Source organism: Coturnix japonica, unplaced genomic scaffold, assembly GCF_054131305.1.
Source record: "Coturnix japonica strain WE unplaced genomic scaffold, WE-NBRP24 Scf108, whole genome shotgun sequence".
Lineage (NCBI taxonomy): Eukaryota > Metazoa > Chordata > Aves > Galliformes > Phasianidae > Coturnix > Coturnix japonica.
In genome coordinates, this window is record NW_028189011.1 from 65,443 (window position 1) to 90,629 (window position 25,187).

The 25,187-nt window shown below is 49.0% G+C and overlaps 3 protein-coding genes across 35 annotated transcripts in view; 1 reads left to right on the forward strand and 2 right to left on the reverse strand.

Annotated features, from left to right (window-relative positions):
- The window catches only part of RUSF1 (RUS family member 1), a 61,256-nt gene extending 56,508 nt beyond the window's left edge, over positions 1-4,748 (reverse strand). For 23 of the 28 annotated variants that reach the window (XR_014941735.1, XR_014941732.1, XR_014941744.1 and 20 more), the window contains exons 1-2: positions 4,332-4,646; positions 4,080-4,157 (exon numbers count right to left, since the gene is read on the reverse strand). Coding sequence is in view for 10 of the 28 variants with exons in the window: in XM_085535091.1 (XP_085391217.1) it covers positions 4,080-4,157; positions 4,332-4,394 (141 nt within the window). In the remaining 18 variants the exon portion in view is untranslated. Of the gene's footprint in view, positions 1-4,079; positions 4,158-4,331 lie in introns of all 28 variants that reach the window. The other 5 variants (XR_014941738.1, XM_085535089.1, XM_085535095.1 and 2 more) reach the window with 4 other exon arrangements.
- Positions 4,749-4,802: 54 nt separating this feature from the next.
- Positions 4,803-21,878, reverse strand: LOC107307522 (histone acetyltransferase KAT8). 3 transcript variants are annotated; one of them, XM_085535086.1, is made up of 11 exons: positions 21,664-21,878; positions 19,296-19,370; positions 17,700-17,875; positions 16,018-16,071; positions 15,445-15,609; positions 14,424-14,513; positions 13,018-13,158; positions 10,600-10,693; positions 7,851-8,001; positions 6,317-6,471; positions 4,803-5,159 (listed from the first exon to the last, which is right to left on the reverse strand). In XM_085535086.1, the coding sequence occupies exons 1-11, from the start codon at positions 21,854-21,856 to the stop codon at positions 5,095-5,097; spliced, it is 1,359 nt and encodes a 452-aa protein (XP_085391212.1). In that variant the 5' UTR covers positions 21,857-21,878; the 3' UTR covers positions 4,803-5,094. The 3 variants fall into 3 exon arrangements, with proteins under 3 accessions (XP_085391212.1, XP_085391213.1, XP_085391211.1); XM_085535087.1 differs by lacking the exons at positions 4,803-5,159; positions 6,317-6,471; positions 7,851-8,001 and adding an exon at positions 8,598-8,677; XM_085535085.1 differs by lacking the exons at positions 4,803-5,159; positions 6,317-6,471; positions 7,851-8,001; positions 10,600-10,693 and adding an exon at positions 11,390-12,040.
- Positions 21,879-22,244: 366 nt separating this feature from the next.
- LOC146751245 (uncharacterized) lies at positions 22,245-24,807 on the forward strand. Of its 4 annotated transcripts, none has more exons than XM_085535102.1 (2): positions 22,245-22,401; positions 23,596-24,807. In XM_085535102.1, the coding sequence occupies exon 2, from the start codon at positions 23,695-23,697 to the stop codon at positions 24,778-24,780; it is 1,086 nt and encodes a 361-aa protein (XP_085391228.1). In that variant the 5' UTR covers positions 22,245-22,401; positions 23,596-23,694; the 3' UTR covers positions 24,781-24,807. The 4 variants fall into 4 exon arrangements, with proteins under 4 accessions (XP_085391228.1, XP_085391227.1, XP_085391226.1 ...); XM_085535101.1 differs by having other exon boundaries at positions 22,245-22,278; positions 23,582-24,807; XM_085535100.1 differs by having other exon boundaries at positions 22,245-22,278.
- Positions 24,808-25,187: the final 380 nt, after the last annotated feature.

The window sequence follows — 25,187 nt, forward strand, 5'->3', positions numbered from 1 at the left end:
TACCTCATTAGATCCCATTACACCCCATTACACCCCATATAACCCCATTATAGCCCATTAGATCCCATTACACCCCATTACATCCCATTATGCCCCATTATAGCCCATTATATCCCATTAGACCCCATTATATCCCATTAGACCCCATTAGATCCTATTGTACCCCATTAGATCCTATTGTACCCCATTAGATCCCATCGGACCCCATTAGATCCTATTGTACCCCATTAGACCCCATTATATCCCATTAGACCCCATTAGAACCCATTAGATCCTATTGTACCCCATTAGACCCCATTATATCCTATTATACCCCATTATATCCCATTAAATCCCATATAACCCCATTACACCCCATTAAATCCCACTAAATCCCATTAAACCCCATTACACCCAATTAAACCCCATTACCCCCCATTATACCCCATTAAACCCCATTACCCCCCATACAACCCCATTAAATCCCATTAAACCCCATATAACCCCATATACCCCCATATAACCCCATATAACCCCATTAAATCCTATTAAATCCCATATACCCCCATATACCCCCATATAACCCCATATAACCCCATATAATCCCATATAACCCCATATACCCCCATATAACCCCATATACCCCCATATAACCCCATATACCCCCATATACCCCCATACAACCCCATATAACCCCATACAACCCCATATAACCCCATATAACCCCATATAATCCCATATAACCCCATATACCCCCATATAACCCCATATAACCCCATATACCCCCATATAACCCCATATAACCCCGCATACCCCCATATAACCCCATATATCCCATATAACCCCATTAAACCCCATTAAACCCCATATAACCCCATATAACCCCATATACCCCCATATAACCCCATATACCCCCATATACCCCCATATAACCCCATATAACCCCATATAACCCCCTATATCCCCCATATAACCCCATATAACCCCATAAAACCCCATATATCCCATATAACCCCATAGAACCCCATAGAACCCCATAGAACCGCATATAACCCCATATAACCCCATTGACTCCCATTACCTGCACGCAGTCCCATTGCTGATACCCCATATAACCCCATTACCCCCCATATAACCCCATTACACGCCATATAACCCATATAACCCCATTAAATCCCATATAATCCCATTACACCCCATTAAATCCTATTAAATCCCATATAACCCCATTGACTCCCATTGACTCCCATTGACTCCCATTGACTCCCATAGACTCCCATTACCTGCGCACAGTCCCATTGCTGATACCCCATATAACCCCATTAAACCCCATTACCCCCCATTAAACCCCATATAACCCCTTTAAATCCCATATAACCCCATATAACCCCATATACCCCCATATAACCCCATTGACTCCCATTGACTCCCATAGACTCCCATTGACTCCCATTGACTCCCATTGACTCCCATAGACTCCCATTGACTCCCATTAACTCCCATTGACTCCCATAGACTCCCATAGACTCCCATTGACTCCCATTAACTCCCATTGACTCCCATTGACTCCCATTGACTCCCATTGACTCCCATTGACTCCCATAGACTCCCATTGACTCCCATTGTCTCCCATTGACTCCCATTGCCTCCCATTGACTCCCATTGACTCCCATAGACTCCCATTGACTCCCATAGACTCCCATTGACTCCCATAGACTCCCATTGACTCCCATATACCCCCATAGACTCCCATTACCTGCGCACAGTCCCATTGCTGATACCCCATATAACCCCATATACCCCCATATAACCCCATATACCCCCATATAACCCCATATAACCCCATATATCCCCATATAACCCCATATCCCCCCATATAACCCCATATACCCCCATATAACCCCATATAACCCCATTGACTCCCATTGACTCCCATAGACCCCCATATACCCCCATAGACTCCCATTACCTGCGCACAGTCCCATTGCTGATACCCCATATAACCCCATATACCCCCATATAACCCCATATACCCCCATATAACCCCATATAACCCCATATATCCCCATATAACCCCATATCCCCCCATATAACCCCATATACCCCCATATAACCCCATATAACCCCATTGACTCCCATTGACTCCCATAGACCCCCATATACCCCCATAGACTCCCATTACCTGCGCACAGTCCCATTGCTGATACCCCATATAACCCCATATACCCCCATATAACCCCATATACCCCCATATAACCCCATATAACCCCATATATCCCCATATAACCCCATATCCCCCCATATAACCCCATATACCCCATATACCCCCATATAACCCCATTGACTCCCATTGACTCCCATAGACTCCCATTGACTCCCATAGACTCCCATTGACTCCCATATACCCCCATAGACTCCCATTACCTGCACGCAGTCCCATTGCTGATACCCCATATAACCCCATATACCCCCATATAACCCCATATAACCCCATTAAATCCTATTAAATCCCATATAACCCCATATAACCCCATTACCCCCCATATACGCCCATATGCCCCCATATAACCCCATATACCCCCATATAACCCCATATCCCCCCATATCACCCCATATAACCCCATATGCCCCCATATAACCCCATATAACCCCATATACCCCCATATAACCCCATATAACCCCATATAACCCCCATATAACCCCATATAACCCCATATACCCCCATATAACCCCATATGCCCCCATATAACCCCATATCCCCCCATATACCCCCATATAACCCCATTAAACCCCATATAACCCCATTAAACCCCATATAACCCCATTAAACCCCATTAAATCCCATATACTCCCATTACCTGCACGCAGTCCCATTGCTGATACCCCATTAAACCCCATTACCCCCCATATAACCCCATTAAACCCCATTAGATCCTACTGTACCCCATTATAACCCATTATACTCCATTATATCCCATTAGACCCCATTAGATCTTATTATACCCCATTAGATCCTATTATACCCCATTATATCCCATTAGACCACATTGTATCCCATTAGACCCCATTAGATCCTATTGTACCCCATTATACCCCACTATATCCTATTATACCCCATTAGACCCCATTATACCCCATTAGAACCCATTAGATCCTATTATACCCTATTAAACCCCATTACACCTCATTATATCTTAATATATCCTATTATAACCCATTAGACCCCATTATATCCCATAAGACCCCATTATATCCCATTAAACCCCATTAGATCCTATTATACTCCATTACACCCCATTATACCCCATTAGATCCCATTAGACCCCATTAGATCCTATTGTACCCCATTATACCCCATTATACCCCACTATATCCCCTCATCCCCTATTAAACCCCATTAAATCCTATTAAATCCCATATAACCCCATTAAACCCCATTAAATCCCATATAACCCCATTACCCCCCATATACCCCCATATAACCCCATATAACCCCATATAACCCCATATAACCCCATAGAACCCCATAGAACCCCATAGAACCCCATAGAACCCCATATACCCCCATATAACCCCATAAAACCCCATATAACCCCATATAACCCCATATCCCCCCATATACCCCCATAGACCCCATATAACCCCATATAACCCCATATAACCCCATATAACCCCATATCCCCCCATATACCCCCATAGACCCCATATAACCCCATATAACCCCATATAACCCCATTAAACCCCATATACCCCCATATAACCCCATTAAACCCCATTAAATCCCATATAACCCCATTACCCCCCATATACCCCCATATAACCCCATATAACCCCATATAACCCCATAAGACCCCACAGCGCCCCCTGGTGGCCACTGCATGTAACTACACCCATAGAGCCCATCACTCCACAGCGCCACCTGGTGGCCAAGGCATGTAACTACACCCATATAACCCCATAGACCCCATATAACCCCATATATCCCATATAACCCCATATAACCCCATATAACCCCATTAACTCCCATATAACCCCATATAACCCCATTAAATCCCATTGACTCCCATATACCCCCATATACCCCCATTGACTCCCATTACCTGCGCACAGTCCCATTGCTGATATCGCAGATAATCCGGACTCACGCTCTGTGGGAACCCATTTGGCAGCAGCACCTTCTGGGGGGGGGGGGGGGGGGTGTATTAAAACCCCTAAAAAACCCCCAAAATCCCCCGATTTCACCCCAAATCCGACCCCCCTCCCCCCTTATCTCAGTCCGTTCTTTCCATTTTTGCCCATTTTGAGCCGGTTTTTGACCGTTTTTTGTTCTTTTTAAGCACTTTTTTTCCTACCTCCGCCGCTCGGAGAACGGACGTTTTGAGGCGGGACCAGGCCGCGCTCGAACGTTCCGCCATTTTGTGGATGACCGGAAGCGCTGGGAGCGACTTCCGGTCCTCTATGGGAACGACTTCCGGTACTCTATGGTGCCTCGCTGTGGAGGACTTCCGGTCCTCTATTGTGCCGCGATGTGGATGACTTCCGGTCCTCAGTGGTGCCGCGCTGGGAGCGACTTCCGGTCCTCTATGGTGCCGCGATGTGGACGACTTCCGGTCCTCAGTGGTGCCGCGCTGGGAACGACTTCCGGTACTCTATGGTCCCTCATTGGGACGCTCTAGGAGCTGAGTCCTCCAGGCCTCTCTATCGTTTCCGGGACGCTCTAGGCCGATGACTTCCGGTACTCTATGGTCGCTGTGCCCCTCTGGCATCTCTTCCCCCCCCTCTCTATGGTCTCAGCCCCCCCATAAGAGCCACAGGGACCCATAGGAATGGAAGAAAGGCTTTATTGGGGGGGGGGGCTCTTGTGGGGCACCCGTGGGTGCTATGGGGCAGCTATGGGGCAGCCAATGGTGCTATGGGGCAGCCTATAGGGCAGCCAGGGGTGCTATGGGGCAGCCTTGGTTTCTGTGGGGCACCATGGGGCAGCCAATGGTGCTATGGGGCAGCTATGGGGCACCCAGGGGTTCTATGGGGGCCGTAGGGGGGCACCCATGGGTGCTATGGGGTTCTATGGGGTTCTATGGGGCGCTATGGGGCGCTATGGGGTTCCTTATGGAGTCACTTCTTGGCTATCTTGGTCTGTTTGTGCTTCGGAGGAGCCCAGCGCAGACAGATGGAGTCCACTATAAAAGGGAGGGGGGGGGGGGAGAGATAATGAGCGTTAATTAATTAACATAGGAGGTGCTAATTAACAAAGACAGGGCACTAATTAAGACAGAAGAGGTTAATTAACATCATGGGGGGGTTTGGGGTCGTTAACGAGGGGCTGTTAATGAGTTAGTTATCTGTAATGAGGGGGGGGTTAGGGTTGGAAGTAATGGGGCGGGGGGGGAGATAAAGAGCCCTAATTAATTAATGTAGGAGGCACTAATTAACGAACAAAGGGCACTAATGAACACAGAAGAGGTTAATTAACATCATGGGGGGGGTTGGGGTCGTTAATGAAGGGTTGTTAATGAGTTAATTACCCATAATGGGGGGAGGGAGCAATGGAAGGGAGTTGAGGTAGTTAACGAGTATAAGGTGGGGGGGGAGGGGGAAAAAGAGCCCTAATTAATTACCATAGGAGGCGCTAATTAACAAAGACAGGGCACTAATTAAGACAGAAGAGGTTAATTAACATCTTGGGGGGGTTGGGGTCGTTAATGAAGGGTTGTTAATGAGTTAATTACCCATAATGGGGGGAGGGAGCAATGGAAGGGAGTTGAGGTAGTTAACCTGTATAAGGTGGGGGGGGGGGGGGGATAAAGAGCCCTAATTAATTAATGTAGGAGGCACTAATTAACGAACAAAGGGCACTAATGAACACAGAAGAGGTTAATTAACATCATGAGGGGGGTTGGGGTCGTTAACGAGGGGCTGTTAATTAGTTAATTACCCATAATGGGGGGAGGGAGCAATGGAAGGGAGTTGAGGTAGTTAACCTGTATAAAGGGGAGGGGGGGGAGGGATAAAGAGCCCTAATTAATTACCATAGGAAGCACTAATTAACAAAGACAGGGCACTAATTAACACAGAAGAGGTTAATTAACATCATGGGGGGGGTTGGGGTCGTTAACGAGGGGTTGTTAATGAGTTAATTACCCATAATGGGGGGAGGGAGCAATGGAAGGGAGTTGAGGTAGTTAACGAGTATAAGGAGGGGGGGGGGGAGGGATAAAGAGCCCTAATTAACTACCATAGGAGGCGCTAATTAACGAACAAAGGGCACTAATGACCACAGAAGAGGTTAATTAACGTGATGGGGTCGTTAATGAAGGGTTGTTAATGAGTTAATGACCTGTAATGGGGGGTTTCTTGTACTGGGCGCTCTTGAGATGCTCCTCCACCAGTTTGGGGGTGACGCAGATGACGTGCTGCCCCTTCCAGTACTTGACCATGTTGAGGGACTGCAGGGTGCTGATGATGTCGGTCTGCGTGATGCTCGTCATCTGGCTACATGGGAGGCAATGGGTTATACTGGGTTATACTGGGATGGACTGGGAGGCAATGGGAGGCAATGGGTTATACTGGGGGGCAATGGGGGGCAATGAGAGTCAATGGGAGGCAATGGGGGGCAATGGGAGGCAATGGGAGGCAATAGGAGCCAATGGGGGGCAATAGGAGCCCAATAGGAGGGACTGGGAGGGGACTGGGATAGACTGGGATGGACTGGGATGGACTGGGAGCCCAATGGGGGGCAATGGGAGGCAATAGGAGCCAATGGGGGGCAATAGGAGCCCAATAGGAGGGACTGGGAGGGGACTGGGATAGACTGGGATGGACTGGGAGGGAACTGGGGGGGCAATGGGAGTCAATGGGGGGCAATGAGGGGCAATGGGAGGCAATGGGAGGCAATGGGACTCAATGGAACTCAATGGGAGTCAATGAGAGTCAATGGGAGTCAATGGGGGGCAATGGGAGGCAATGGGAGGCAATGGGGGGCAATGGGGGCAATGGGAGGCAATGGGGGCAATGGGGGGCAATGGGAGTCAATGGGAGTCAATGGAACTCAGTGGGAGTCAATGGGAGTCAATGGGAGGCAATGGGAGGCAATGGGAGGCAATGGGGGGCAATGGGGGGCAATGGGAGTCAATGGGAGGCAATGGGAGTCAATGGGAGGCAATGGAGGGCAATGGGGGTCAATGGGGGGCAATGGGAGTCAATGGAAGTCAATGGGACTCAATGGGAGCCAATGGGACTCAATGGGAGTCAATGGGGGTCAATGGGAGTCAATGGGAGTCAATGGGAGGCAATGGGGGGCAATGGACTCAATGGGAGTCAATGGGGGGCAATGGGGGGCAATGGGGGGCAATGGGACTCAATGGGACTCAATGGGACTCAATGGGAGTCAGTGGATCTCAGTGGGAGTCAATGGGGGTCAATGGGAGTCAATGGGGGGCAATGGGAGTCAATGGGAGTCAATGGGAGTCAATGGGAGTCAATGGGAGTCAATGGGAGGCAATGGGAGTCAGTGGGGTCAATGGGAGTCAATGGGAGTCAATGGGAGGCAATGGGGGGCAATGGGAGTCAATGGGAGTCAATGGGAGTCAATGGGAGGCAATGGGAGTGAATGGGGGGCAATGGGGGGCAATGGGAGGCAATGGGAGTCAATGGGGGGCAATGGGAGCCAATGGGGTCAATGGACTCAATGGGAGCCAATGGGACTCAATGGGAGTCAATGGGACTCAATGGGACTCAATGGGGTCAATGGGAGTCAATGGGAGTCAATGGGAGTCAATGGGAGTCAATGGGAGGCAATGGGAGTCAATGGGGGGCAATGGGGGGCAATGGGAGGCCCATATACTGGTCCATACTGGTCCATACTGGTGTACCTGAGGTCCTTGATGGACAGGGTCCCCCTGAAGTCCCTGAGGATCTCCAGCAGCACCCAGGACCAGTAGCTGCGGTAGCTCAACTTGCCCAGGTCTGATAAGGGCTTCTCTGGGGAGCCCACGGTGCTCTCCAGCTTGGACAGCTCGTAACCTAGGGGATGAACCCAAAAAGAGACGAAATTAACCCAAAAATGGCATGAATATGGGCCTAAATGGACCTAAATGGCCTTAAATGGACCTAAAATGGTCCTAAATCGACCTAAATGGACCCAAAATGGCCCCAAATTGGCCCTAAATGGACTTAAAATGGTCCTAAATCGACCTAAATGGACCCAAAATGGCCCTAAATGGACCTAAAATGGTCCTAAAACAACCTAAATGGACCCAAAATGGCCCTAAATGGACCTAAAATGGTCCTAAATCGACCTAAATGGACCCAAAATGGCCCCAAATTGGCCCTAAATGGACTTAAATGGCTTTAAATGGACCTAAAATGGTCCTAAATCGACCTAAATGGACCCAAAATGGCCCAAAATTGGCCCTAAATGGACCTAAATGGCCTTAAATGGACGTAAAATGGTCCTAAATCGACCTAAATGGACCCAAAATTGGCCCTATATGGCCTTAAATGGACCCAAAATGGCCCAAAATTGGCCCTAAATTGACCCAAAACGGCCCCAAATGGACTTAAATGGACCCAAAATGGCCCTAAATGGACCGAAATGGACCCAAAATGGCTCTAAATCAACCCAAAAATGGACCCTAAAGGTCTGATAAGGGCTTCTCTGGGGAGCCCACGGTGCTCTCCAGCTTGGACAGCTCGTAACCTAAGGGAAGAACCCAAAAAGAGGCGAAATTAACCCAAAAATGGCATGAATATGGCCATAAATGGACTTAAATGGCTTTAAATGGACCTAAAATGGTCCTAAATCGACCTAAATGGACCCAAATGGCCTTAAATGGACCTAAAATGGTCCTAAATCGACCTAAATGGACCCAAAATTGGCCCTATTTGGCCTTAAATGGACCCAAAATTGGCCCTATTTGGCCTTAAATGGACCCAAATGGCCCCAAATAACCCCCAAATAACCCCAAATAACCCCAAAATAACCCTAAAATGGCCCTAAATGGCCCCAAATAACCCCAAAATAACCCCAAAATAACCCCAAAATGGCCCTAAATTGCCCCAAAATGCCCCAAAATGGCCGTAAATGGCCCCAAAATGCCCCAAAATGGCCCTAAATTGCCCCAAAATGCCCCAAAATGGCCGTAAATTGCCCCAAAATGGCCCAAAATGGCCGTAAATGGCCCCAAAATGGCCGTAAATGGCCCCAAAAAGCCCCAAAATAACCCCAAATAACCCCAAAATGGCCCCATATAACCCCCAAAAAGGCCCCAAATAACCCCAAAATAGCCCTAAATTGCCCCAAAATGCCCCAAAATGGCCCTAAATTGCCCAAAATGGCCCAAAATTGCCCTAAATTGCCCCAAAATGGCCGTAAATGGCCCCCAAATGGCCGTAAATTGCCCCAAAATGCCCCAAAATGGCCCCAAATAACCCCAAAATGGCCCCCAAAATGGTCGTAAATGGCCCCAAAATGGCCGTAAATGGCCCCAAAATGGCCGTAAATGGCCCCAAATGGCGATAAATGGCCCCAAAATGGCCCTAAATTGCCCCAAAATGGTCATAAATTGCCCCCAAATGGCCGTAAATGGCCCCAAAATGGCCGTAAATGGCCCCAAAATGGCCCTAAATAACCCCAAAATTGCCCCAAATAACCCCAAATAACCTCAAAATAACCCCAAATAACCCCAAAATAACCCCAAAATGGCCGTAAATGGCCCCAAAATGGCCGTAAATTGCCCCCAAATGCCCCAAAATGGCCCTAAATTGCCCCCAAAAGCCCCAAAATGGCCCTAAATTGCCCCAAAATGGCCGTAAATGGCCCCAAAATGGCCCTAAATTGCCCCAAAATGCCCCAAAATGGCCGTAAATTGCCCCAAAAAGCCCCAAAATGGCCGTAAATGGCCCCAAAATGGCCGTAAATGGCCCCAAAAAACCCCAAAATGGCCCCAAATAACCCCAAAAAGCCCCAAAATGGCCCTAAATTGCCCCAAAATGGCCCAAAATGGCCGTAAATGGCCCCAAATAACCCCAAAATAAACCCAAATAACCCCAAAATGGCCCCATATAACCCCAAAAAAGGCCCCAAAATAACCTCAAAATGGCCCCAAAATAACCCCAAAATAACCCCAAAATGGCCCCAAATAACCCCAAAATTGCCCTAAATAACCCCAAAATAACCCCAAAATGGCCCCAAATAACACCAAAATCGCCCCAAATAACCCCAAATAACCTCAAAATAACCCCAAATAACCCCAAAATGGCCGTAAATGGCCCCAAAATGGCCCTAAATTGCCCCAAAATGGCCCAAAATGGCCGTAAATTGCCCCAAAATGCCCCAAAATGGCCCCAAAATGGCCGTAAATTGCCCCAAAATGGCCCTAAATTGCCCCAAAATGCCCCAAAATGGCCGTAAATGGCCCCAAAATGGCCCTAAATAACCCCAAAATTGCCCCAAATAACCCCAAATAACCTCAAAATAACCCCAAATAACCCCAAAATAACCCCAAAATGGCCGTAAATGGCCTCAAAATGGCCCCAAAATGGCCGTAAATGGCCCCAAAATGCCCCAAAATGGCTGTAAATGGCCCCAAAATGGCCGTAAATGGCCCCAAAATGACTCACTGAACGCGATGAGGAACTTCCCGTATCCGCGGCGCTGATACGGCGGCAGCGTCAGGATACACGCAACGTTGTTACCGTCGGGGGACTCCTTCTCCTGGGGACACAATGATACAACAGTGATACAACATCACAATGATACAACAGTGATACAACATCACAATAACACAACAACACAACAATACAACAACTATACAACCGTCGGGGGACTCCTTCTCCTGGGGACACAACAACACAACATCACAATAACACAATGATACAACAACACAATGATACAACAACACAACGATACAACAGTGATACAACAACACAATGATACAACACAACGATACAACAGTGATACAACAACACAATGATACAACACAACGATACAACAGTGATACAACAACACAATGATACAACAACACAATGATACAATAACACAACAATACAACAACACAATGATACAACAACACAATGATACAACAACACAATAACAATAACAATACAACTCCTTCTCCTGGGGACACAATGATACAACATCACAATGATACAACAACACAATGATACAACAACACAATGACACAACAACACAATGACACAACAACACAATGATACAACATCACAATGATACAACAACACAGTGATACAACAACACAATGATACAACAACACAACAATACAATAACAATAACAACACAACTCCTTCTCCTGGGGACACAACAACACAACGACACAATGATACAACAGTGATACAACAACACAATGATACAACAATGCAATAACAATAACAACACAACTCCTTCTCCTGGGGACACAACAACACAACATCACAATGATACAACAGTGATACAACAATACAATGACACAATGATACAACAACACAATAATACAATAACAATACAACTCCTTCTCCTGGGGACACAACAACACAACATCACAATGATACAACGATACAATGACACAACGATACAATAACACAATGATACAACAACACAATGATACAATGACACAACAACACAACAATACAATAACAATACAACCGCTGTGGGACTCCTTCTCCTGGGGACACAACAACACAACAACACAATGATACAACGATACAACAACATAATGATACAACAGTGATACAACATCACAATGATACAACAACACAATGATACAACAACACAATAACAATAACAATAACAATAACAACACAACTCCTTCTCCTGGGGACACAACAACACAACGACACAATGATACAACAGTGATACAACAACACAACAACACAATGATACAACAACACAATGATACAACAACACAATAACAATAACAATACAACTCCTTCTCCTGGGGGCACAATGATACAACAGTGATACAACAACACAACAACACAATGATACAACAACACAATGATACAACAACACAATAACACAACAACACAATGATACAATAACTATACAACCGTCGGGGGACTCCTTCTCCTGGGGACACAACAACACAACGACACAATGACACAACAGTGATACAACAACACAATGATACAAAAACACAATGATACAACATCACAATGATACAACAACACAACAATACAACAACACAATGATACAACAACACAATGATACAACAGTGATACGACACAATGATACAGCAACACAATGATACAACAACACAATGATACAACATCACAATGATACAACAACACAATGATACAACAACACAATGATACAACAACAACACAACAACACAACAACACAACATCACAACAACACAACACAATAACACAACACAACATCACAACAACACAACACAACATCACAACATCACAACACAACAACACAACACAACAACACAACAACACAACAACACAACACAACAACACAATAACACAACAACAACACAACACCACAACGACACCACAACACCACACCACAACATCACAACATCACAACAACACAACAACACAACAACACAACAACACAACATCATAACACAATAACACAACACAACGACAACACAACAACACAATAACACAACACAACAACACAACACATACTGACCTTAGAGAAGTACCCGACAATGTGCGCCCCCTGCCAGTCCACAACACAACACAACACAACAACACAACAACACAACAACACAATGATACAACATCACAACAACACAACACAACATCACAACAACACAACATCACAACACAACACAACACAACAACAACACAACAACACAACACATCACAACAACACAACACCACAACACAACAACACAACAACACAACAACACAACACAACAACACAACAACACAACACAACAACACAATAACACAATGATACAACACCACAACAACACAACACATACTGACCTTAGAGAAGTACCCGACGATGTGCGCCCCCTGCCAGTCCACAACACAACACAACACAACACAACAATACAACAACACAACAACACAACACACACTGACCTTAGAGAAGTAGCCGACGATGTGCGCCCCCTGTCGATCCACCTCTGTGAGCAGGTAGAACACGAAGGGCTCCACGTCGAAGTACAGCGTCTTGTGGTCCAGGAACAGCTTGGCCAGCAGGCACAGGTTCTGGCAGTAGATCTATGGGGCACATGGGGGGCACAGCCCCATATCACCCCATAGCCCCCCATATCCACCCCATAACCCCATATCACCCCATAGCCCCCCATATCCCCCCCATAGCCCCATAACCCCCCATATCACCCCATAGCCCCCCATATCCACCCCCATAACCCCCCATATCTCCCCATAGCCCCCCATATCCACCCCCATAACCCCATAACCCCCCATATCACCCCATAGTCCCCCATATCCCCCCCCATAACCCCCCATATCACCCCATAGCCATCCTATATTACCCACCCATAACCCCATGACCCCCCATATCACCCCATAGCCCCCCCATATCCACCCCCCATAACCCCATAACCCCCCAAATCACCCCATAGCCCCCCATATCCACCCCCATAACCCCATAACCCCCATATCACCCCATAGCCCCCCATATCCACCCCCATAAACCCCCATATCACCCCATATCCACCCCATAACCCCTCATATCCCCCCATATCCCCCCATATCTCCCCATATCCACCCCATAACCCCTCATATCCCCCCATATCCCCCTATATCCCCCCATATCCACCCCATAACCCTTCATATCCCCCCCATATCACCCTATATCCCCCCATATCTCCCCATATCCACCCCATAACCCCTCATATCCCCCTATATCTCCCCATATCCACCCCATAACTCCTCATATCCCCCCCATATCCCCCCATATCTCCCCATATCCACCCCATAACCCCTCATATCCCCCCCATATCCCCCTATATCCCCCCATATCTCCCCATACTCCCCCATATCCCCCCCATACTCCCCCATATCCCCCCCATAACCCCATAACCCCCCATATCAGCCCCATATCCCCTACTATGACCCCATATCCCCCCCATAACCCCCGTATCCCCTCCCATAACCCCATATCTCCCTATATCCCCCCCATAACCCCCCATATCTCCCCATACTCCCCCATATCCCCCCCATAACCCCATATCCCCCCCATATAACCCCCATATCCCCCCCATATAACCCCCATACTCCCCCATATCCCCCCCATAACCCCATATCCCCCCATATCTCCCTATATCCACCCCATATCTCCCCATATCCCCCCATATCCCCCCATATCTCCCTATATCCACCCCATATCCCCCCATATCTCCCTATATCCACCCCATATCCCCCCATATCTCCCTATATCCACCCCATATCTCCCCATACTCCCCCATATCCCCCCATATCTCCCTATATCCACCCCATATCTCCCCATATCTCCCCACCTTGTGGTCTTTGCCATCCACCTCATAGACCGAGATGTTGCTCTTGCGGTAGATCTCCCTTCCCGGGGGCTGCCTCCATTGGCACTGACCCTGCAGACGACCACACGCGTGTCAACACGCATGTACTTGGCATGTCATACGTGTCACACGCGTGTCACCAGCAACATGGATGCATATGGGCCCATTTATCAAGGCAACACCCTCATAACCAAGCATCCCCGTGTCCCTATGTGTCCCGTGTGCCCCCTAAGCGTGCCATACGTGTTCCTAAGCGTGTGACACGCGTGTTGTTCGCGTGTTATATGCGTGACCCACCAGATGGATTCACACTGATGCATCGGAGCTCATTTATCAAGTCCCTATGTGTCCCGTGTGCCCCCTAAGCGTGCCATACGTGTTCCTAAGCGTGTGACACGCGTGTTGTTGGCGTGTTCCAGGCGTGACCCACCAGATGGAGGCACACTGATGCATTGGAGCCCATTTATCAAGTCCCTATGTGTCCTGTGTCCCCCCTAAGCGTGCCATACGTGTCCCTAAGCGTGTGACACGCGTGTTGTTGGCATGTTCCAGGCGTGACCCACCAGATGGAGGCACACTGATGCATTGGAGCCCATTTATCAAGGCAGTACCCACATAACCAAGCCCCTATGTGCCCCCTAAGCGTGCCATACGTGTCCCTAAGCGTGTGACACGCGTGTTGTTGGCGTGTTATATGCGTGACCCACCAGATGGAGGCACACAGATGCATCTGAGCCCATTTATCAAGGCAGCACCCACATAACCAAGCCCCTATGTGTCCCATGTCCCCCCTAAGCGTGTCATACGTGTTCCTAAGCACGTGACACGCGTGTCGTTGGCGTGTTCCACGCGTGACCCACCAGATGGAGGCACACAGATGCATCTGAGCCCATTTATCAAAGCAGCACCCACATAACCAAGCCCCTATGTGTCCCGTGTACCCCCCTAAGCGTTCCTAAGCGTGTGACACGCGTGTTGTTGGCGTGTTATATGCGTGACCCACCAGATGGAGGCGGTAGGTCCTCTCGTACTTCATGTATTTGAGGCAATACTCGCAGATCCAGAGCTTGGGTTGTTTGCCATAATCCTCGGGGAAGGGGGAGAAATACCAGGCGTCGATCTCATAGCGCCCTATGTGGATCTTGTCCACGTATTTCACTTTGGTGATCTGAAATTGGGGGGAAAAAGGGCGATTTTGGGGCTCTGCTGAACGCTTAGGGGTCACTATGGGGTGGGAGAGGGGAGATTTGGGGGGAAAAAGGGAGATTTTGGGGTGAAAAAGGGGGATTTTGGGGTGAAAAAGGGGGATTTGGGGGCTCTGCTTCACGCTTAGGCGTCCCTATGGGGTGGAAAATGGGGATTTGGGGGTGAAAAAAGGCCTTTTTGGGGCTGTTCTTCACCCTTAGGGGTCCCTATGGGGTGAGAGAGGGGAGATTTGGGGTGAAAAAGGGGAATTTTGGGGGTGAAAAAAGGGCCTTTTTGGGGCCCTGTGGGGCTCTATGGGTCTCTATGGGGCTCTGGATGGGGGGGAGGGGAGATTTGGGGTGAAAAAGGGGGATTTTGGGGTCGGACTCACTGCTTCATGTTCCTTTTCTAAGGCGGCCGTGGTGGGGTCCATCTCTGCGTAGGTCTGGGGGTCCCAGTAAGGCCCAGTTGGTCCCAGTAATTCCCAGTATATCCCATTATACCCCATTATATCCCATTATATTCTATTATATCCCATTATACCCCATTATATCCCATTATATTCTATTATATCCCAGTATATCCCATTATATCCCATTATATTCAATTATATCCCATTATATCCCAGTATATCCCATTATACCCCATTATACCCCATTATATTCTATTATATCCCAGTATATCCCATTATACCCCATTATATTCTATTATATCCCAGTATATCCCATTATACCGCATTATATCCCAATACATCCCATTAAATCCCATTATATCCCATTATATCCCATTATATCCCAGTATATCCCATTAAATCCCATTATACCCCATTATATCCCATTACACCCCATTACATCCCACTATATCCCATTAAATCCCATTATACCCCATTATATCCCATTATATTCTATTATATCCCATTACATCCCATTAAATCCCACTATATCCCATTATATCCCATTATATCCCAGTATATCCCATTAAATCCCATTATATCCCACTATATCCCATTCCATCCCATTAAATCCCATTCCATCCCATTCCATTACATTAAATCCCACTATATCCCATTAAATCCCATTAAACCCCATTGAATCCCATTAAACCCCATTAAACCCCATTAAAATCCCATTAAACCCCACTTTATCCCATTAAATCCCATTAAACCCCATTAAATCCCACTATATCCCATTATATCCCATTCCATCCCATTAAATCCCACTATATCCCATTAAATCCCACTATATCCCATTACATCCCATTACATCCCATTACATCCCACTATATCCCATTATAACCCATTAAACCCCATTAAATCCCATTAAATCCCAGTCTACCCCATTAAATCCCATTAAATCCCATTACACCCCATTAAACCCCATTATAACCCATTACACCCCATTAAACCCCATTAAATCCCATTAAACCCCATTAAATCCCATATAACCCCATTAAATCCCATTAAATCCCATTAAATCCCACTAAATCCCATTACACCCCATTAAACCCCATTAAACCCCACTAAACCCCATTAAATCCCATTAAACCCCATTAAATCCCACTAAATCCCATTAAATCCCATTAAACCCCATTAAATCCCACTATATCCCATTATATCCCATTCCATCCCATTAAATCCCACTATATCCCATTAAATCCCACTATATCCCATTAAATCCCACTATATCCCATTAAATCCCATTAAACCCCATTAAATCCCATTAAATCCCAGTCTACCCCATTAAATCCCACTAAACCCCATTAAACCCCATTGAACCCCATTAAACCCCACTAAACCCCATTACACCCCATTAAACCCCATTAAACCCCATTAAATCCCACTAAACCCCATTAAACCCCATTAAACACCATTAAACTCCATTAAACCCCATTACACCCCATTAAACCCCACTAAACCCCATTAAACCCCACTAAACCCCATTAAACCCCACTAAACCCCATTAAACCCCTTTAAACCCCACTAAACCCCATTAAACCCCATTAAACCCCATTAAATCCCATTAAACCCCATTAAACCCCATTAAACCCCATTAAACCCCATATAACCCCATTGACCTTCTGGACGTGGTTGATCTCATCGTGTTTCCTTTTCTGGTTCCTGGTGATTTTTCGTTCCGGTTCCCCCTGAATTTCCCCCAAAAATTGTTCGGTGTTTTTTTGCACGGCGTCTTTTAGGGTTTTACTCAGCGCCAAACGGTTCCGGTCAACCCACTCATCCAACCGCCTGTTAACTGGGAACATACAACAACCCTATAGATCCTATATGGCCCTATAAGACCCCATAAGACCCTATAAGGTCCCATAAGGCCCTATAAGACCCCATAAGACACTATAAGACCCTAAAAACCCTATAGATCCTATATGGCCCTATAAGACCCCATAAAGCCCCATAAGACCCCATAAGACCCCATAAGGCCCTATAAGACCCCATAAGGCCCTATAAGGCCCTATAAGACCCCATAAGGCCCCATAAGGCCCTATAAGACCCCATAAGACCCCATAAGGTCCCATAAGACCCCACAAGGCCCTATAAGACCCCATAAGACCCCATAAGGCCCTATAAGGCCCTATAAGACCCCATAAGACCCCATAAGGCCCTATAAGGTCCCATAAGGCCCTATAAGGTCCCATAAGGCCCTATAAGACCCTAAAAACCCTACAGATCCTATATGGCCCTATAAGACCCCATAAGGCCCCATAAGACCCTATAAGGCCCTATAAGGTCCCATAAGACCCTATAAGGTCCCATAAGACACTATAAGACCCTAAAAACCCTATAGATCCTATATGGCCCTATAAGACCCCATAAGGCCCCATAAGGCCCTATAAGGTCCCATAAGAGCCCATAAGGCCCTATAAGACCCCATAAGGCCCTATAAGACCCCATAAGGCCCTATAAGACCCCATAAGGCCCCATAAGGCCCTATAAGGCCCTATAAGACCCCATAAGGTCCCATAAGACACTATAAGACCCTAAAAACCCTATAGATCCTATATGGCCCTATAAGACCCCATAGCAGCCCTATAAGGTCCCATAAGACACTATAAGACCCTAAAAAACCTATAGATCCTATATGGCCCTATAAGACCCCATAGCAGCCCTATAAGGTCCCATAAGACACTATAAGACCCTAAAAACCCTATAGATCCTATATGGCCCTATAAGACCCCATAGCAGCCCTATAAGGTCCCATAAGACACTATAAGACCCTAAAAACCCTAAAGATCCTATAAGGCCCTATAAGACCCCATAAGGCCCTATAAGGTCCCATAAGACACTATAAGACCCTAAAAACACTATAGATCCTATATGGCCCTATAAGACCCCATAAGGCCCCATAAGACACTATAAGAGCCTAAAAACCCTATATGGCCCTATAGAGTTCTATATGGCCCTATAATACTCTACGTGACCCTATGAAGTCCTATAAAACCCTATAAGACCCCATAAGGCCCCATAAGACCCCATAAAGCCCTATAAGGTCCCATAAGGCCCTATAAGGTCCCATAAGACACTATAAGACCCTAAAAACCCTATAGATCCTATATGGCCCTATAAGACCCCATAGTGGCCCTATATAGCCCCATAGCGGCCCTATAGCGGGTATTTGGGGTGTTTTGGGGTTTTTTTGGGGTATTTGTAGGACTTACAGCCGACGTAATGGACGTAGAACTCCTCGCGTCCCTCCTGCTCGTTGAGCCGCGACTGGATCACCTCCGCCGAGTCTATAGGGGAAATATAGGGGGTACAATGGGGTCGGGACCCCATAGGGACCCATAGAGACCCATAGGGCCCCATAGAGCCCCATATGGGCCCCATAGAGACCCACAGACCCCATAGAGCCCCATAGAGCCCCCATAAAGCTGGGATTGAATCACCTCCGCCGAGTCTATAGGGGAAATATAGGGGGTACAATGGGGTCAGGACCCCACAGACCCCATAGAGCCCCATAGAGACCCACAGACCCCATAGAGCCCCATAGGACCCCATAGAGCCCCATAGAGCCCCATAGAGACCCATAGAACCCCCATAAAGCTGGGATTGAATCACCTCCGCCGAGTCTATAGGGGAAATATAGGGGATACAATGGGATCGGGACCCCATAGGGACCCATAGAGACCCATATGGCCCCATAGAGGCCCCATAGACACCCACAGACCCCATAGAGCCCCATAGGGCCCCATACAGGCCCCATAGAGACCAACAGACCCCATAGAGCCCCATATGGGCCCCATATAACACCATAGGGCCCCATAGAACACCATAGAAGCCCCATAGAGACCCACAGACCCCATAGAGCCCCATAGGGCCCCATAGAGACCCACAGACCCCATAGAGCCCCATAGAACACCATAGGGCCCCATAGAGCCCCATATGGGCCCCATAGAGACCCACAGACCCCATAGAGCCCCATAGGGCCCCATAGAACACCATAGAAGCCCCATAGAGACCCACAGACCCCATAGAGCCCCATAGGACCCCATAGAGACCCACAGACCCCATAGAGCCCCATAGGGCCCCACAGAGGCCCCATAGAGCCCCATAGGGCCCCATAGAGACCCACAGACCCCATAGAGCCCCATAGAGCCCCCATAAAGCTGGGATTGAATCACCTCCGCCGAGTCTATGGGGGAAATATAGGGGGTACAATGGGGTCAGGACCCCACAGACCCCATAGAGCCCCATAGAGACCCACAGACCCCATAGAGCCCCATAGGACCCCATAGAGCCCCATAGAGCCCCATAGAGACCCATAGAACCCCCATAAAGCTGAGATTGAATCACCTCCGCTGAGTCTATAGGGGAAATATAGGGGATACAATGGGATCGGGACCTCATAGGGCCCCATAGAGCCCCATAGGGCCCCATAGAGACCCACTGACCCCACAGACCCCCATAAAGCCCCAGAGAACCCCAAAGACCCCCATAAAGCCCAACAGAGCCCTATAGACCCCACAAACCCCCATAGAGCCCCACAGAAAACCCATAGGGCCTCACTGACCCCGTTAGACCCCATTGAACCCCCATAGAGGTCCCATAGAATCCCATAAAGCCCCACAGAGCCCAAAAGACCCCCCATAGACCCCTATAGATCTCACATAAGGCCCTACAGGCCCCATAGACCCCTATAGACCCACATAAGGCCCTACAGGCCCCAGAGACCCCCATAGGGCCCCATAGACCCCCATACGGCCCCATAGACACCATATAAGGCCCTTCAGGCCCCATAGGCCCCACAGACACCGCATAGACCCCATAGGGCCCCATAGACACCACATAAGGCCCTACAGGCCCCATAGGCCCCACAGACACCGCATAGACCCCCATAGGGCCCCATAGACATTACATAAGGCCCTACAGGCCCCATAGGCCCCACAGACACACCATAGACCCCCCATAGGCCCCACAGACACCCCATAGACCCCCATAGGGCCCCACAGACACCCCATAGACCCCCATAGGGCCCCACAGACCCCACATAAGGCCCTACAGGCCCCATAGACCCCCATAGGGCCCCATAGACACCACATAAGGCCCTACAGGCCCCATAGGCCCCACAGACACCCTTTAAAGCCCCATAAGGCCCCATAGACGCCCACATAAGGCCCTACAGGCCCCATAGGCCCCACAGACACCCCATAGACCCCATAGGGCCCCATAGACCCCAACAAGGCGGCCATCTTGCCCCCCCCCAGCCGCCATCTTGCCCCCCCCAAGCCGTCATCTTGCCCCCCCCAGCCGCCATCTTGCCCCCCCCCCCCGGCCGCCATCTTGCCCCCCCACCCGGCCGCCATTTTGCCCCCCCCCGTCCGCCATCTTGCCCCCCCCCAGCCGCCATCTTGCCCCCCCCCCAGCCGCCATCTTGCCCCCCCCCACACACAGCCGCCATCTTGCCCCCCCCCCCACACACAGCCGCCATCTTGCCCTTCCCACACACAGCCGCCATCTTGCCCCCCCACCCGGCCGCCATCTTGCCCCCCCCCGTCCGCCATCTTGCCCCCCGTAGGCCCGACTCACGCCAGCTGCCGTCGGCCCGTCGGCACAGATAAGTCTCCCCGATCTCCACCGTCACTTCCGCCTCCCGGGGTGGGGGAGGGGGTGGGGGTGGAGGTGGGGGGGGTGGGGGAGGCCTCGGTCCCGCTTCAGCTCCCCCCGAGCCGCCATTTTCCGCCGGTACAGGAGGAGATGAGAGAGAAGGAGAGTCCGCCATATTGGATTACGTGAGGGAGGGGGGGAGGAAGGCGTCGCGCCGGAAGTGACGCAAACGGTAGCCGGAAGTGAGCAATGCGGAAGCCGGAAGTAGGTGTACGGAGGCGCTGAGAGGGTAATGGCGGGACCGGAAGCTGGGTATAATCACTTGACGAGTCGCTAATTGGACCCAATTTCCCCCTTTTTCAACCCAAAATCCCTTCTAGGATCCCCCCCTCGTTCCAGTATGGACCAGTAGGGACATATAGGAACCGCTATGGCCCGATAGAAGCTTTTATGACCACTTCCGCTTCCGCCCGTAGCCCCGCCTACGTCACTTCCGCCCGAAGCCTTGCCTACGTCACTTCCGCCCAAAGCCCTGTCTGTGCCGCTTCCGCCCGAAGCCCCGCCCACTCGCTTCCGTTTCCGGCTTCCGGCGGCTGTGTGAGTGGGGTTGGGGGCGGCATTGAGGGCGGACAGAGGCGGTTAATTGCGGCCTAATTAGCGTTAATTAGCGTTAATTAGAGCTAATTAGGTGCTCTGGGGAACACTGTGGGGCTCTATGGGGTGTGTATAAGGCTCTATGGGTCTCTATGGGGTTCTATGGGGGTCTGTAATTAGTGCTAATTAATTAACGACTCATTAACGACCCGGAGCTCATTAAGGGCTCTAATTGCATGGCAGTAATTAATATGCATGGTGTTGATTGCACCCAATGCGTGGCGCTAATTAATATGCACGTGGCTCATTAATACACATAAGGCTCATTAATATGCCCATGTCCAGTAATATGCATGAAGCTAATTAATATGCACGGAGCTAATTAATATGCATGATGCCAACTATAGTATGTTCATTGCAGTGTGCTAATTGATATGCGTTGTGCTAATTAATATGCACAGCACTTATTGTAATGTAGGCTGGTAATTGCATGTGCTGCCGTAATTAATATGCTAATTCACGGCTAATTAATATGCAGGGCGCTAATTGCAATGGATGCTGTTAATGGAATGGTATTGCGTTAATTGTGTGGCTAATTAACATGCTTAATATGCATAGCAGTGTGCTGTTGTGGTGTGCTCATTAATATGCACAATGTTAATTAATACGCATTGCACTGCAGTGGACTAATTGCAGTGTGCTCATTAATATGCACGGTGCTAATTACAATGTTAAGGAACTAGCCAAGTAGCCAATCAACCAATGAATTAGCCAATTAACAGACCAATTAACTAATTACCGCTCTTCTCTCCTTTCATTAAGGAGCTCATTAGCAAAGGAGGTCATTAATGAACGGAGGAGTTCATTAATTAACGAAGGATCTACTTAATTACCATAGGAGCTGGTTAATTACCTTAGAAGTTCCTTAATTACCATAGGAGCTGGTTAATTACCATAGGAGCTAGCGCTAATTAAGCACCCAGTTACCATAGGAGCTCGTTAATTACCTTAGAAGTTCCTTAATTACCATAGGAGCTGGTTAATTACCTTAGGAGTTCCTTAATTACCATAGGAGCTGGTTAATTGCCATGGGAGGTCATTAACGAACAAAGGAGTTCATTAATTAACGAAGGAGCTGCTTAATTACCATAGGAGCTGGCGCTAATTAAGCACCCTATTACCATAGGAGCTGGTTAATTACCTTAGGAGTTCCTTAATTACCATAGGAGATGGTTAATTACCTTAGGAGTTCCTTAATTACCATAGGAGCTGGTTAATTACATTAGGAGTTCCTTAATTACCATAGGTTAATTTCCATAGGAGCTGCTGCTAATTAGACAATCAATCACCCCAGGACCTTCTTCATTCCCCATCACCGGAAGGCGGCCATTAACGAACGAGCTAATGAATTAATTAGTGATGCCCCGCCCCCAGGCTCGTTACCGCCGCCTCCGTCGCTGGGCCCGGCTCCTGGTGCTTCAAAATGGCGCCTTGTGCGATGAACTGGCCAGGGTGGAAAGCAAATGGCTGCGGGCACGAAGCGAGAGACGCTTCCTCCTCACCCGGCTCCTCCAATACCGAGCCGCCTCTTTGAACCCTCAGCCAATCAGGAGGGCAAGGAGGAGGAGCGAAGGGGGGAGGAAGGGGGAAATGGGAGGGGAGATGGCTGCGGGGCAAGATGGCGGGTGGCAAGATGGCCGACAACAAGATGGACGACAGCAAGATGGACGACAGCAAGATGGACGATACCAAGATGGCCGACACCAAGATGGCCGACACCAAGATGGCCGACAAGATGGTGGATGGCAAGATGGCCGACTGAGAGATGGAAGGCAGCAAGATGGCCGACATCAAGATGGTGGCTGGCAAGATGATGGGCGGCAAGATGGCCGACACCAAGATGGCCGACACCAAGATGGCCGACTGCAAGATGATGGCTGGCAAGATGGCGGACGGCAAGATGGCCGAATCCAAGATGGCCACCGCCAAGATGGCGGATGGCAAGATGGCCGAATCCAAGATGGCCGACAGCAAGGTGGGCAGCAGCAAGATGGCTGCCGGCAAGATGGCGGCTACCAAGACGGCCAGATCCATGATGGCGGGTGGCAAGATGGCCGCCAGCAAGATGGCGGCCTCCAAGATGGCCGCCACGATGACGGCAGGTGGCAAGATGGCGGAAACCAAGATGGCGGATGGCGGGACGGCGGCCATCGCAGGGGATGGCAAGATGGCCGACGGCGAGACGGCGGCCATTTCCAAGATGGCGGCCTCCGCTCCGGCGGCCATTTTGAAGATGGCGCCCGCCAAGCTGGAGCTCAGGACTCAATGAACCCAATTAACGAAGGCCTCATTAATGAGCCCCTCGTTAACGCGGGGTCAATGAACGAGCTCGTTAACGAGGAGGAGGAGAACGAGGAGAATGAGGAGGAGGAGGAGGAGGAGGACGATGAGGATGAAGATGGCGCCTTGTTTCCCTATGGGGACATCTTCCTCCATAGCCCCTGAGGGCAATAAAGCAACATGGCGACCTAAGATGGCTGCCGCGTGAACAAAGATGGCGGCTGGGTGGGCAAAGATGGCTGCCGGGTAAACAAAGATGGCGGGTGGGTGAACAAAGATGGCCGCCGGGTGAACAAAGATGGCTGCCGGGTGAACAAAGATGGCTGCCGGGTGAGCAAAGATGGCGGCCGCGTGAGCAAAGATGGCGGCTGGGTGAACAAAGATGGCGGCTGGGTGAACAAAGATGGCTGCCAGGTGGGCAAAGATGGCCGCCGGATGAACAAAGATGGCGGCTGGGTGGGCAAAGATGGCGGCTGGGTGAACAAAGATGGCTTCCGGGTGAACAAAGATGGCCGCCCGGTGAACAAAGATGGCCGCCGGTTGGGCAAAGATGGCGGCTGGGTGGGGAAAGA

Excerpts from the sequence above, each read along its gene's own strand:
- LOC146751245 (XM_085535102.1), top strand. The coding sequence starts at position 23,695 with ATGCCCCGCCCCCAGGCTCGTTACCGCCGCCTCCGTCGCTGGGCCCGG.
- LOC107307522 (XM_085535085.1), bottom strand. The coding sequence starts at position 21,856 with ATGGCGGACTCTCCTTCTCTCTCATCTCCTCCTGTACCGGCGGAAAAT. Across the intron at positions 19,371-21,663 it reads ACGGGCCGACGGCAGCTGGC|ACTCGGCGGAGGTGATCCAG; the intron begins GTGAGTCGGGCC and ends TTTCCCCTATAG. Across the intron at positions 12,041-13,017 it reads TCGTCGGCTACTTCTCTAAG|GAGAAGGAGTCCCCCGACGG; the intron begins GTCAGTGTGTGT and ends TTGTGTCCCCAG.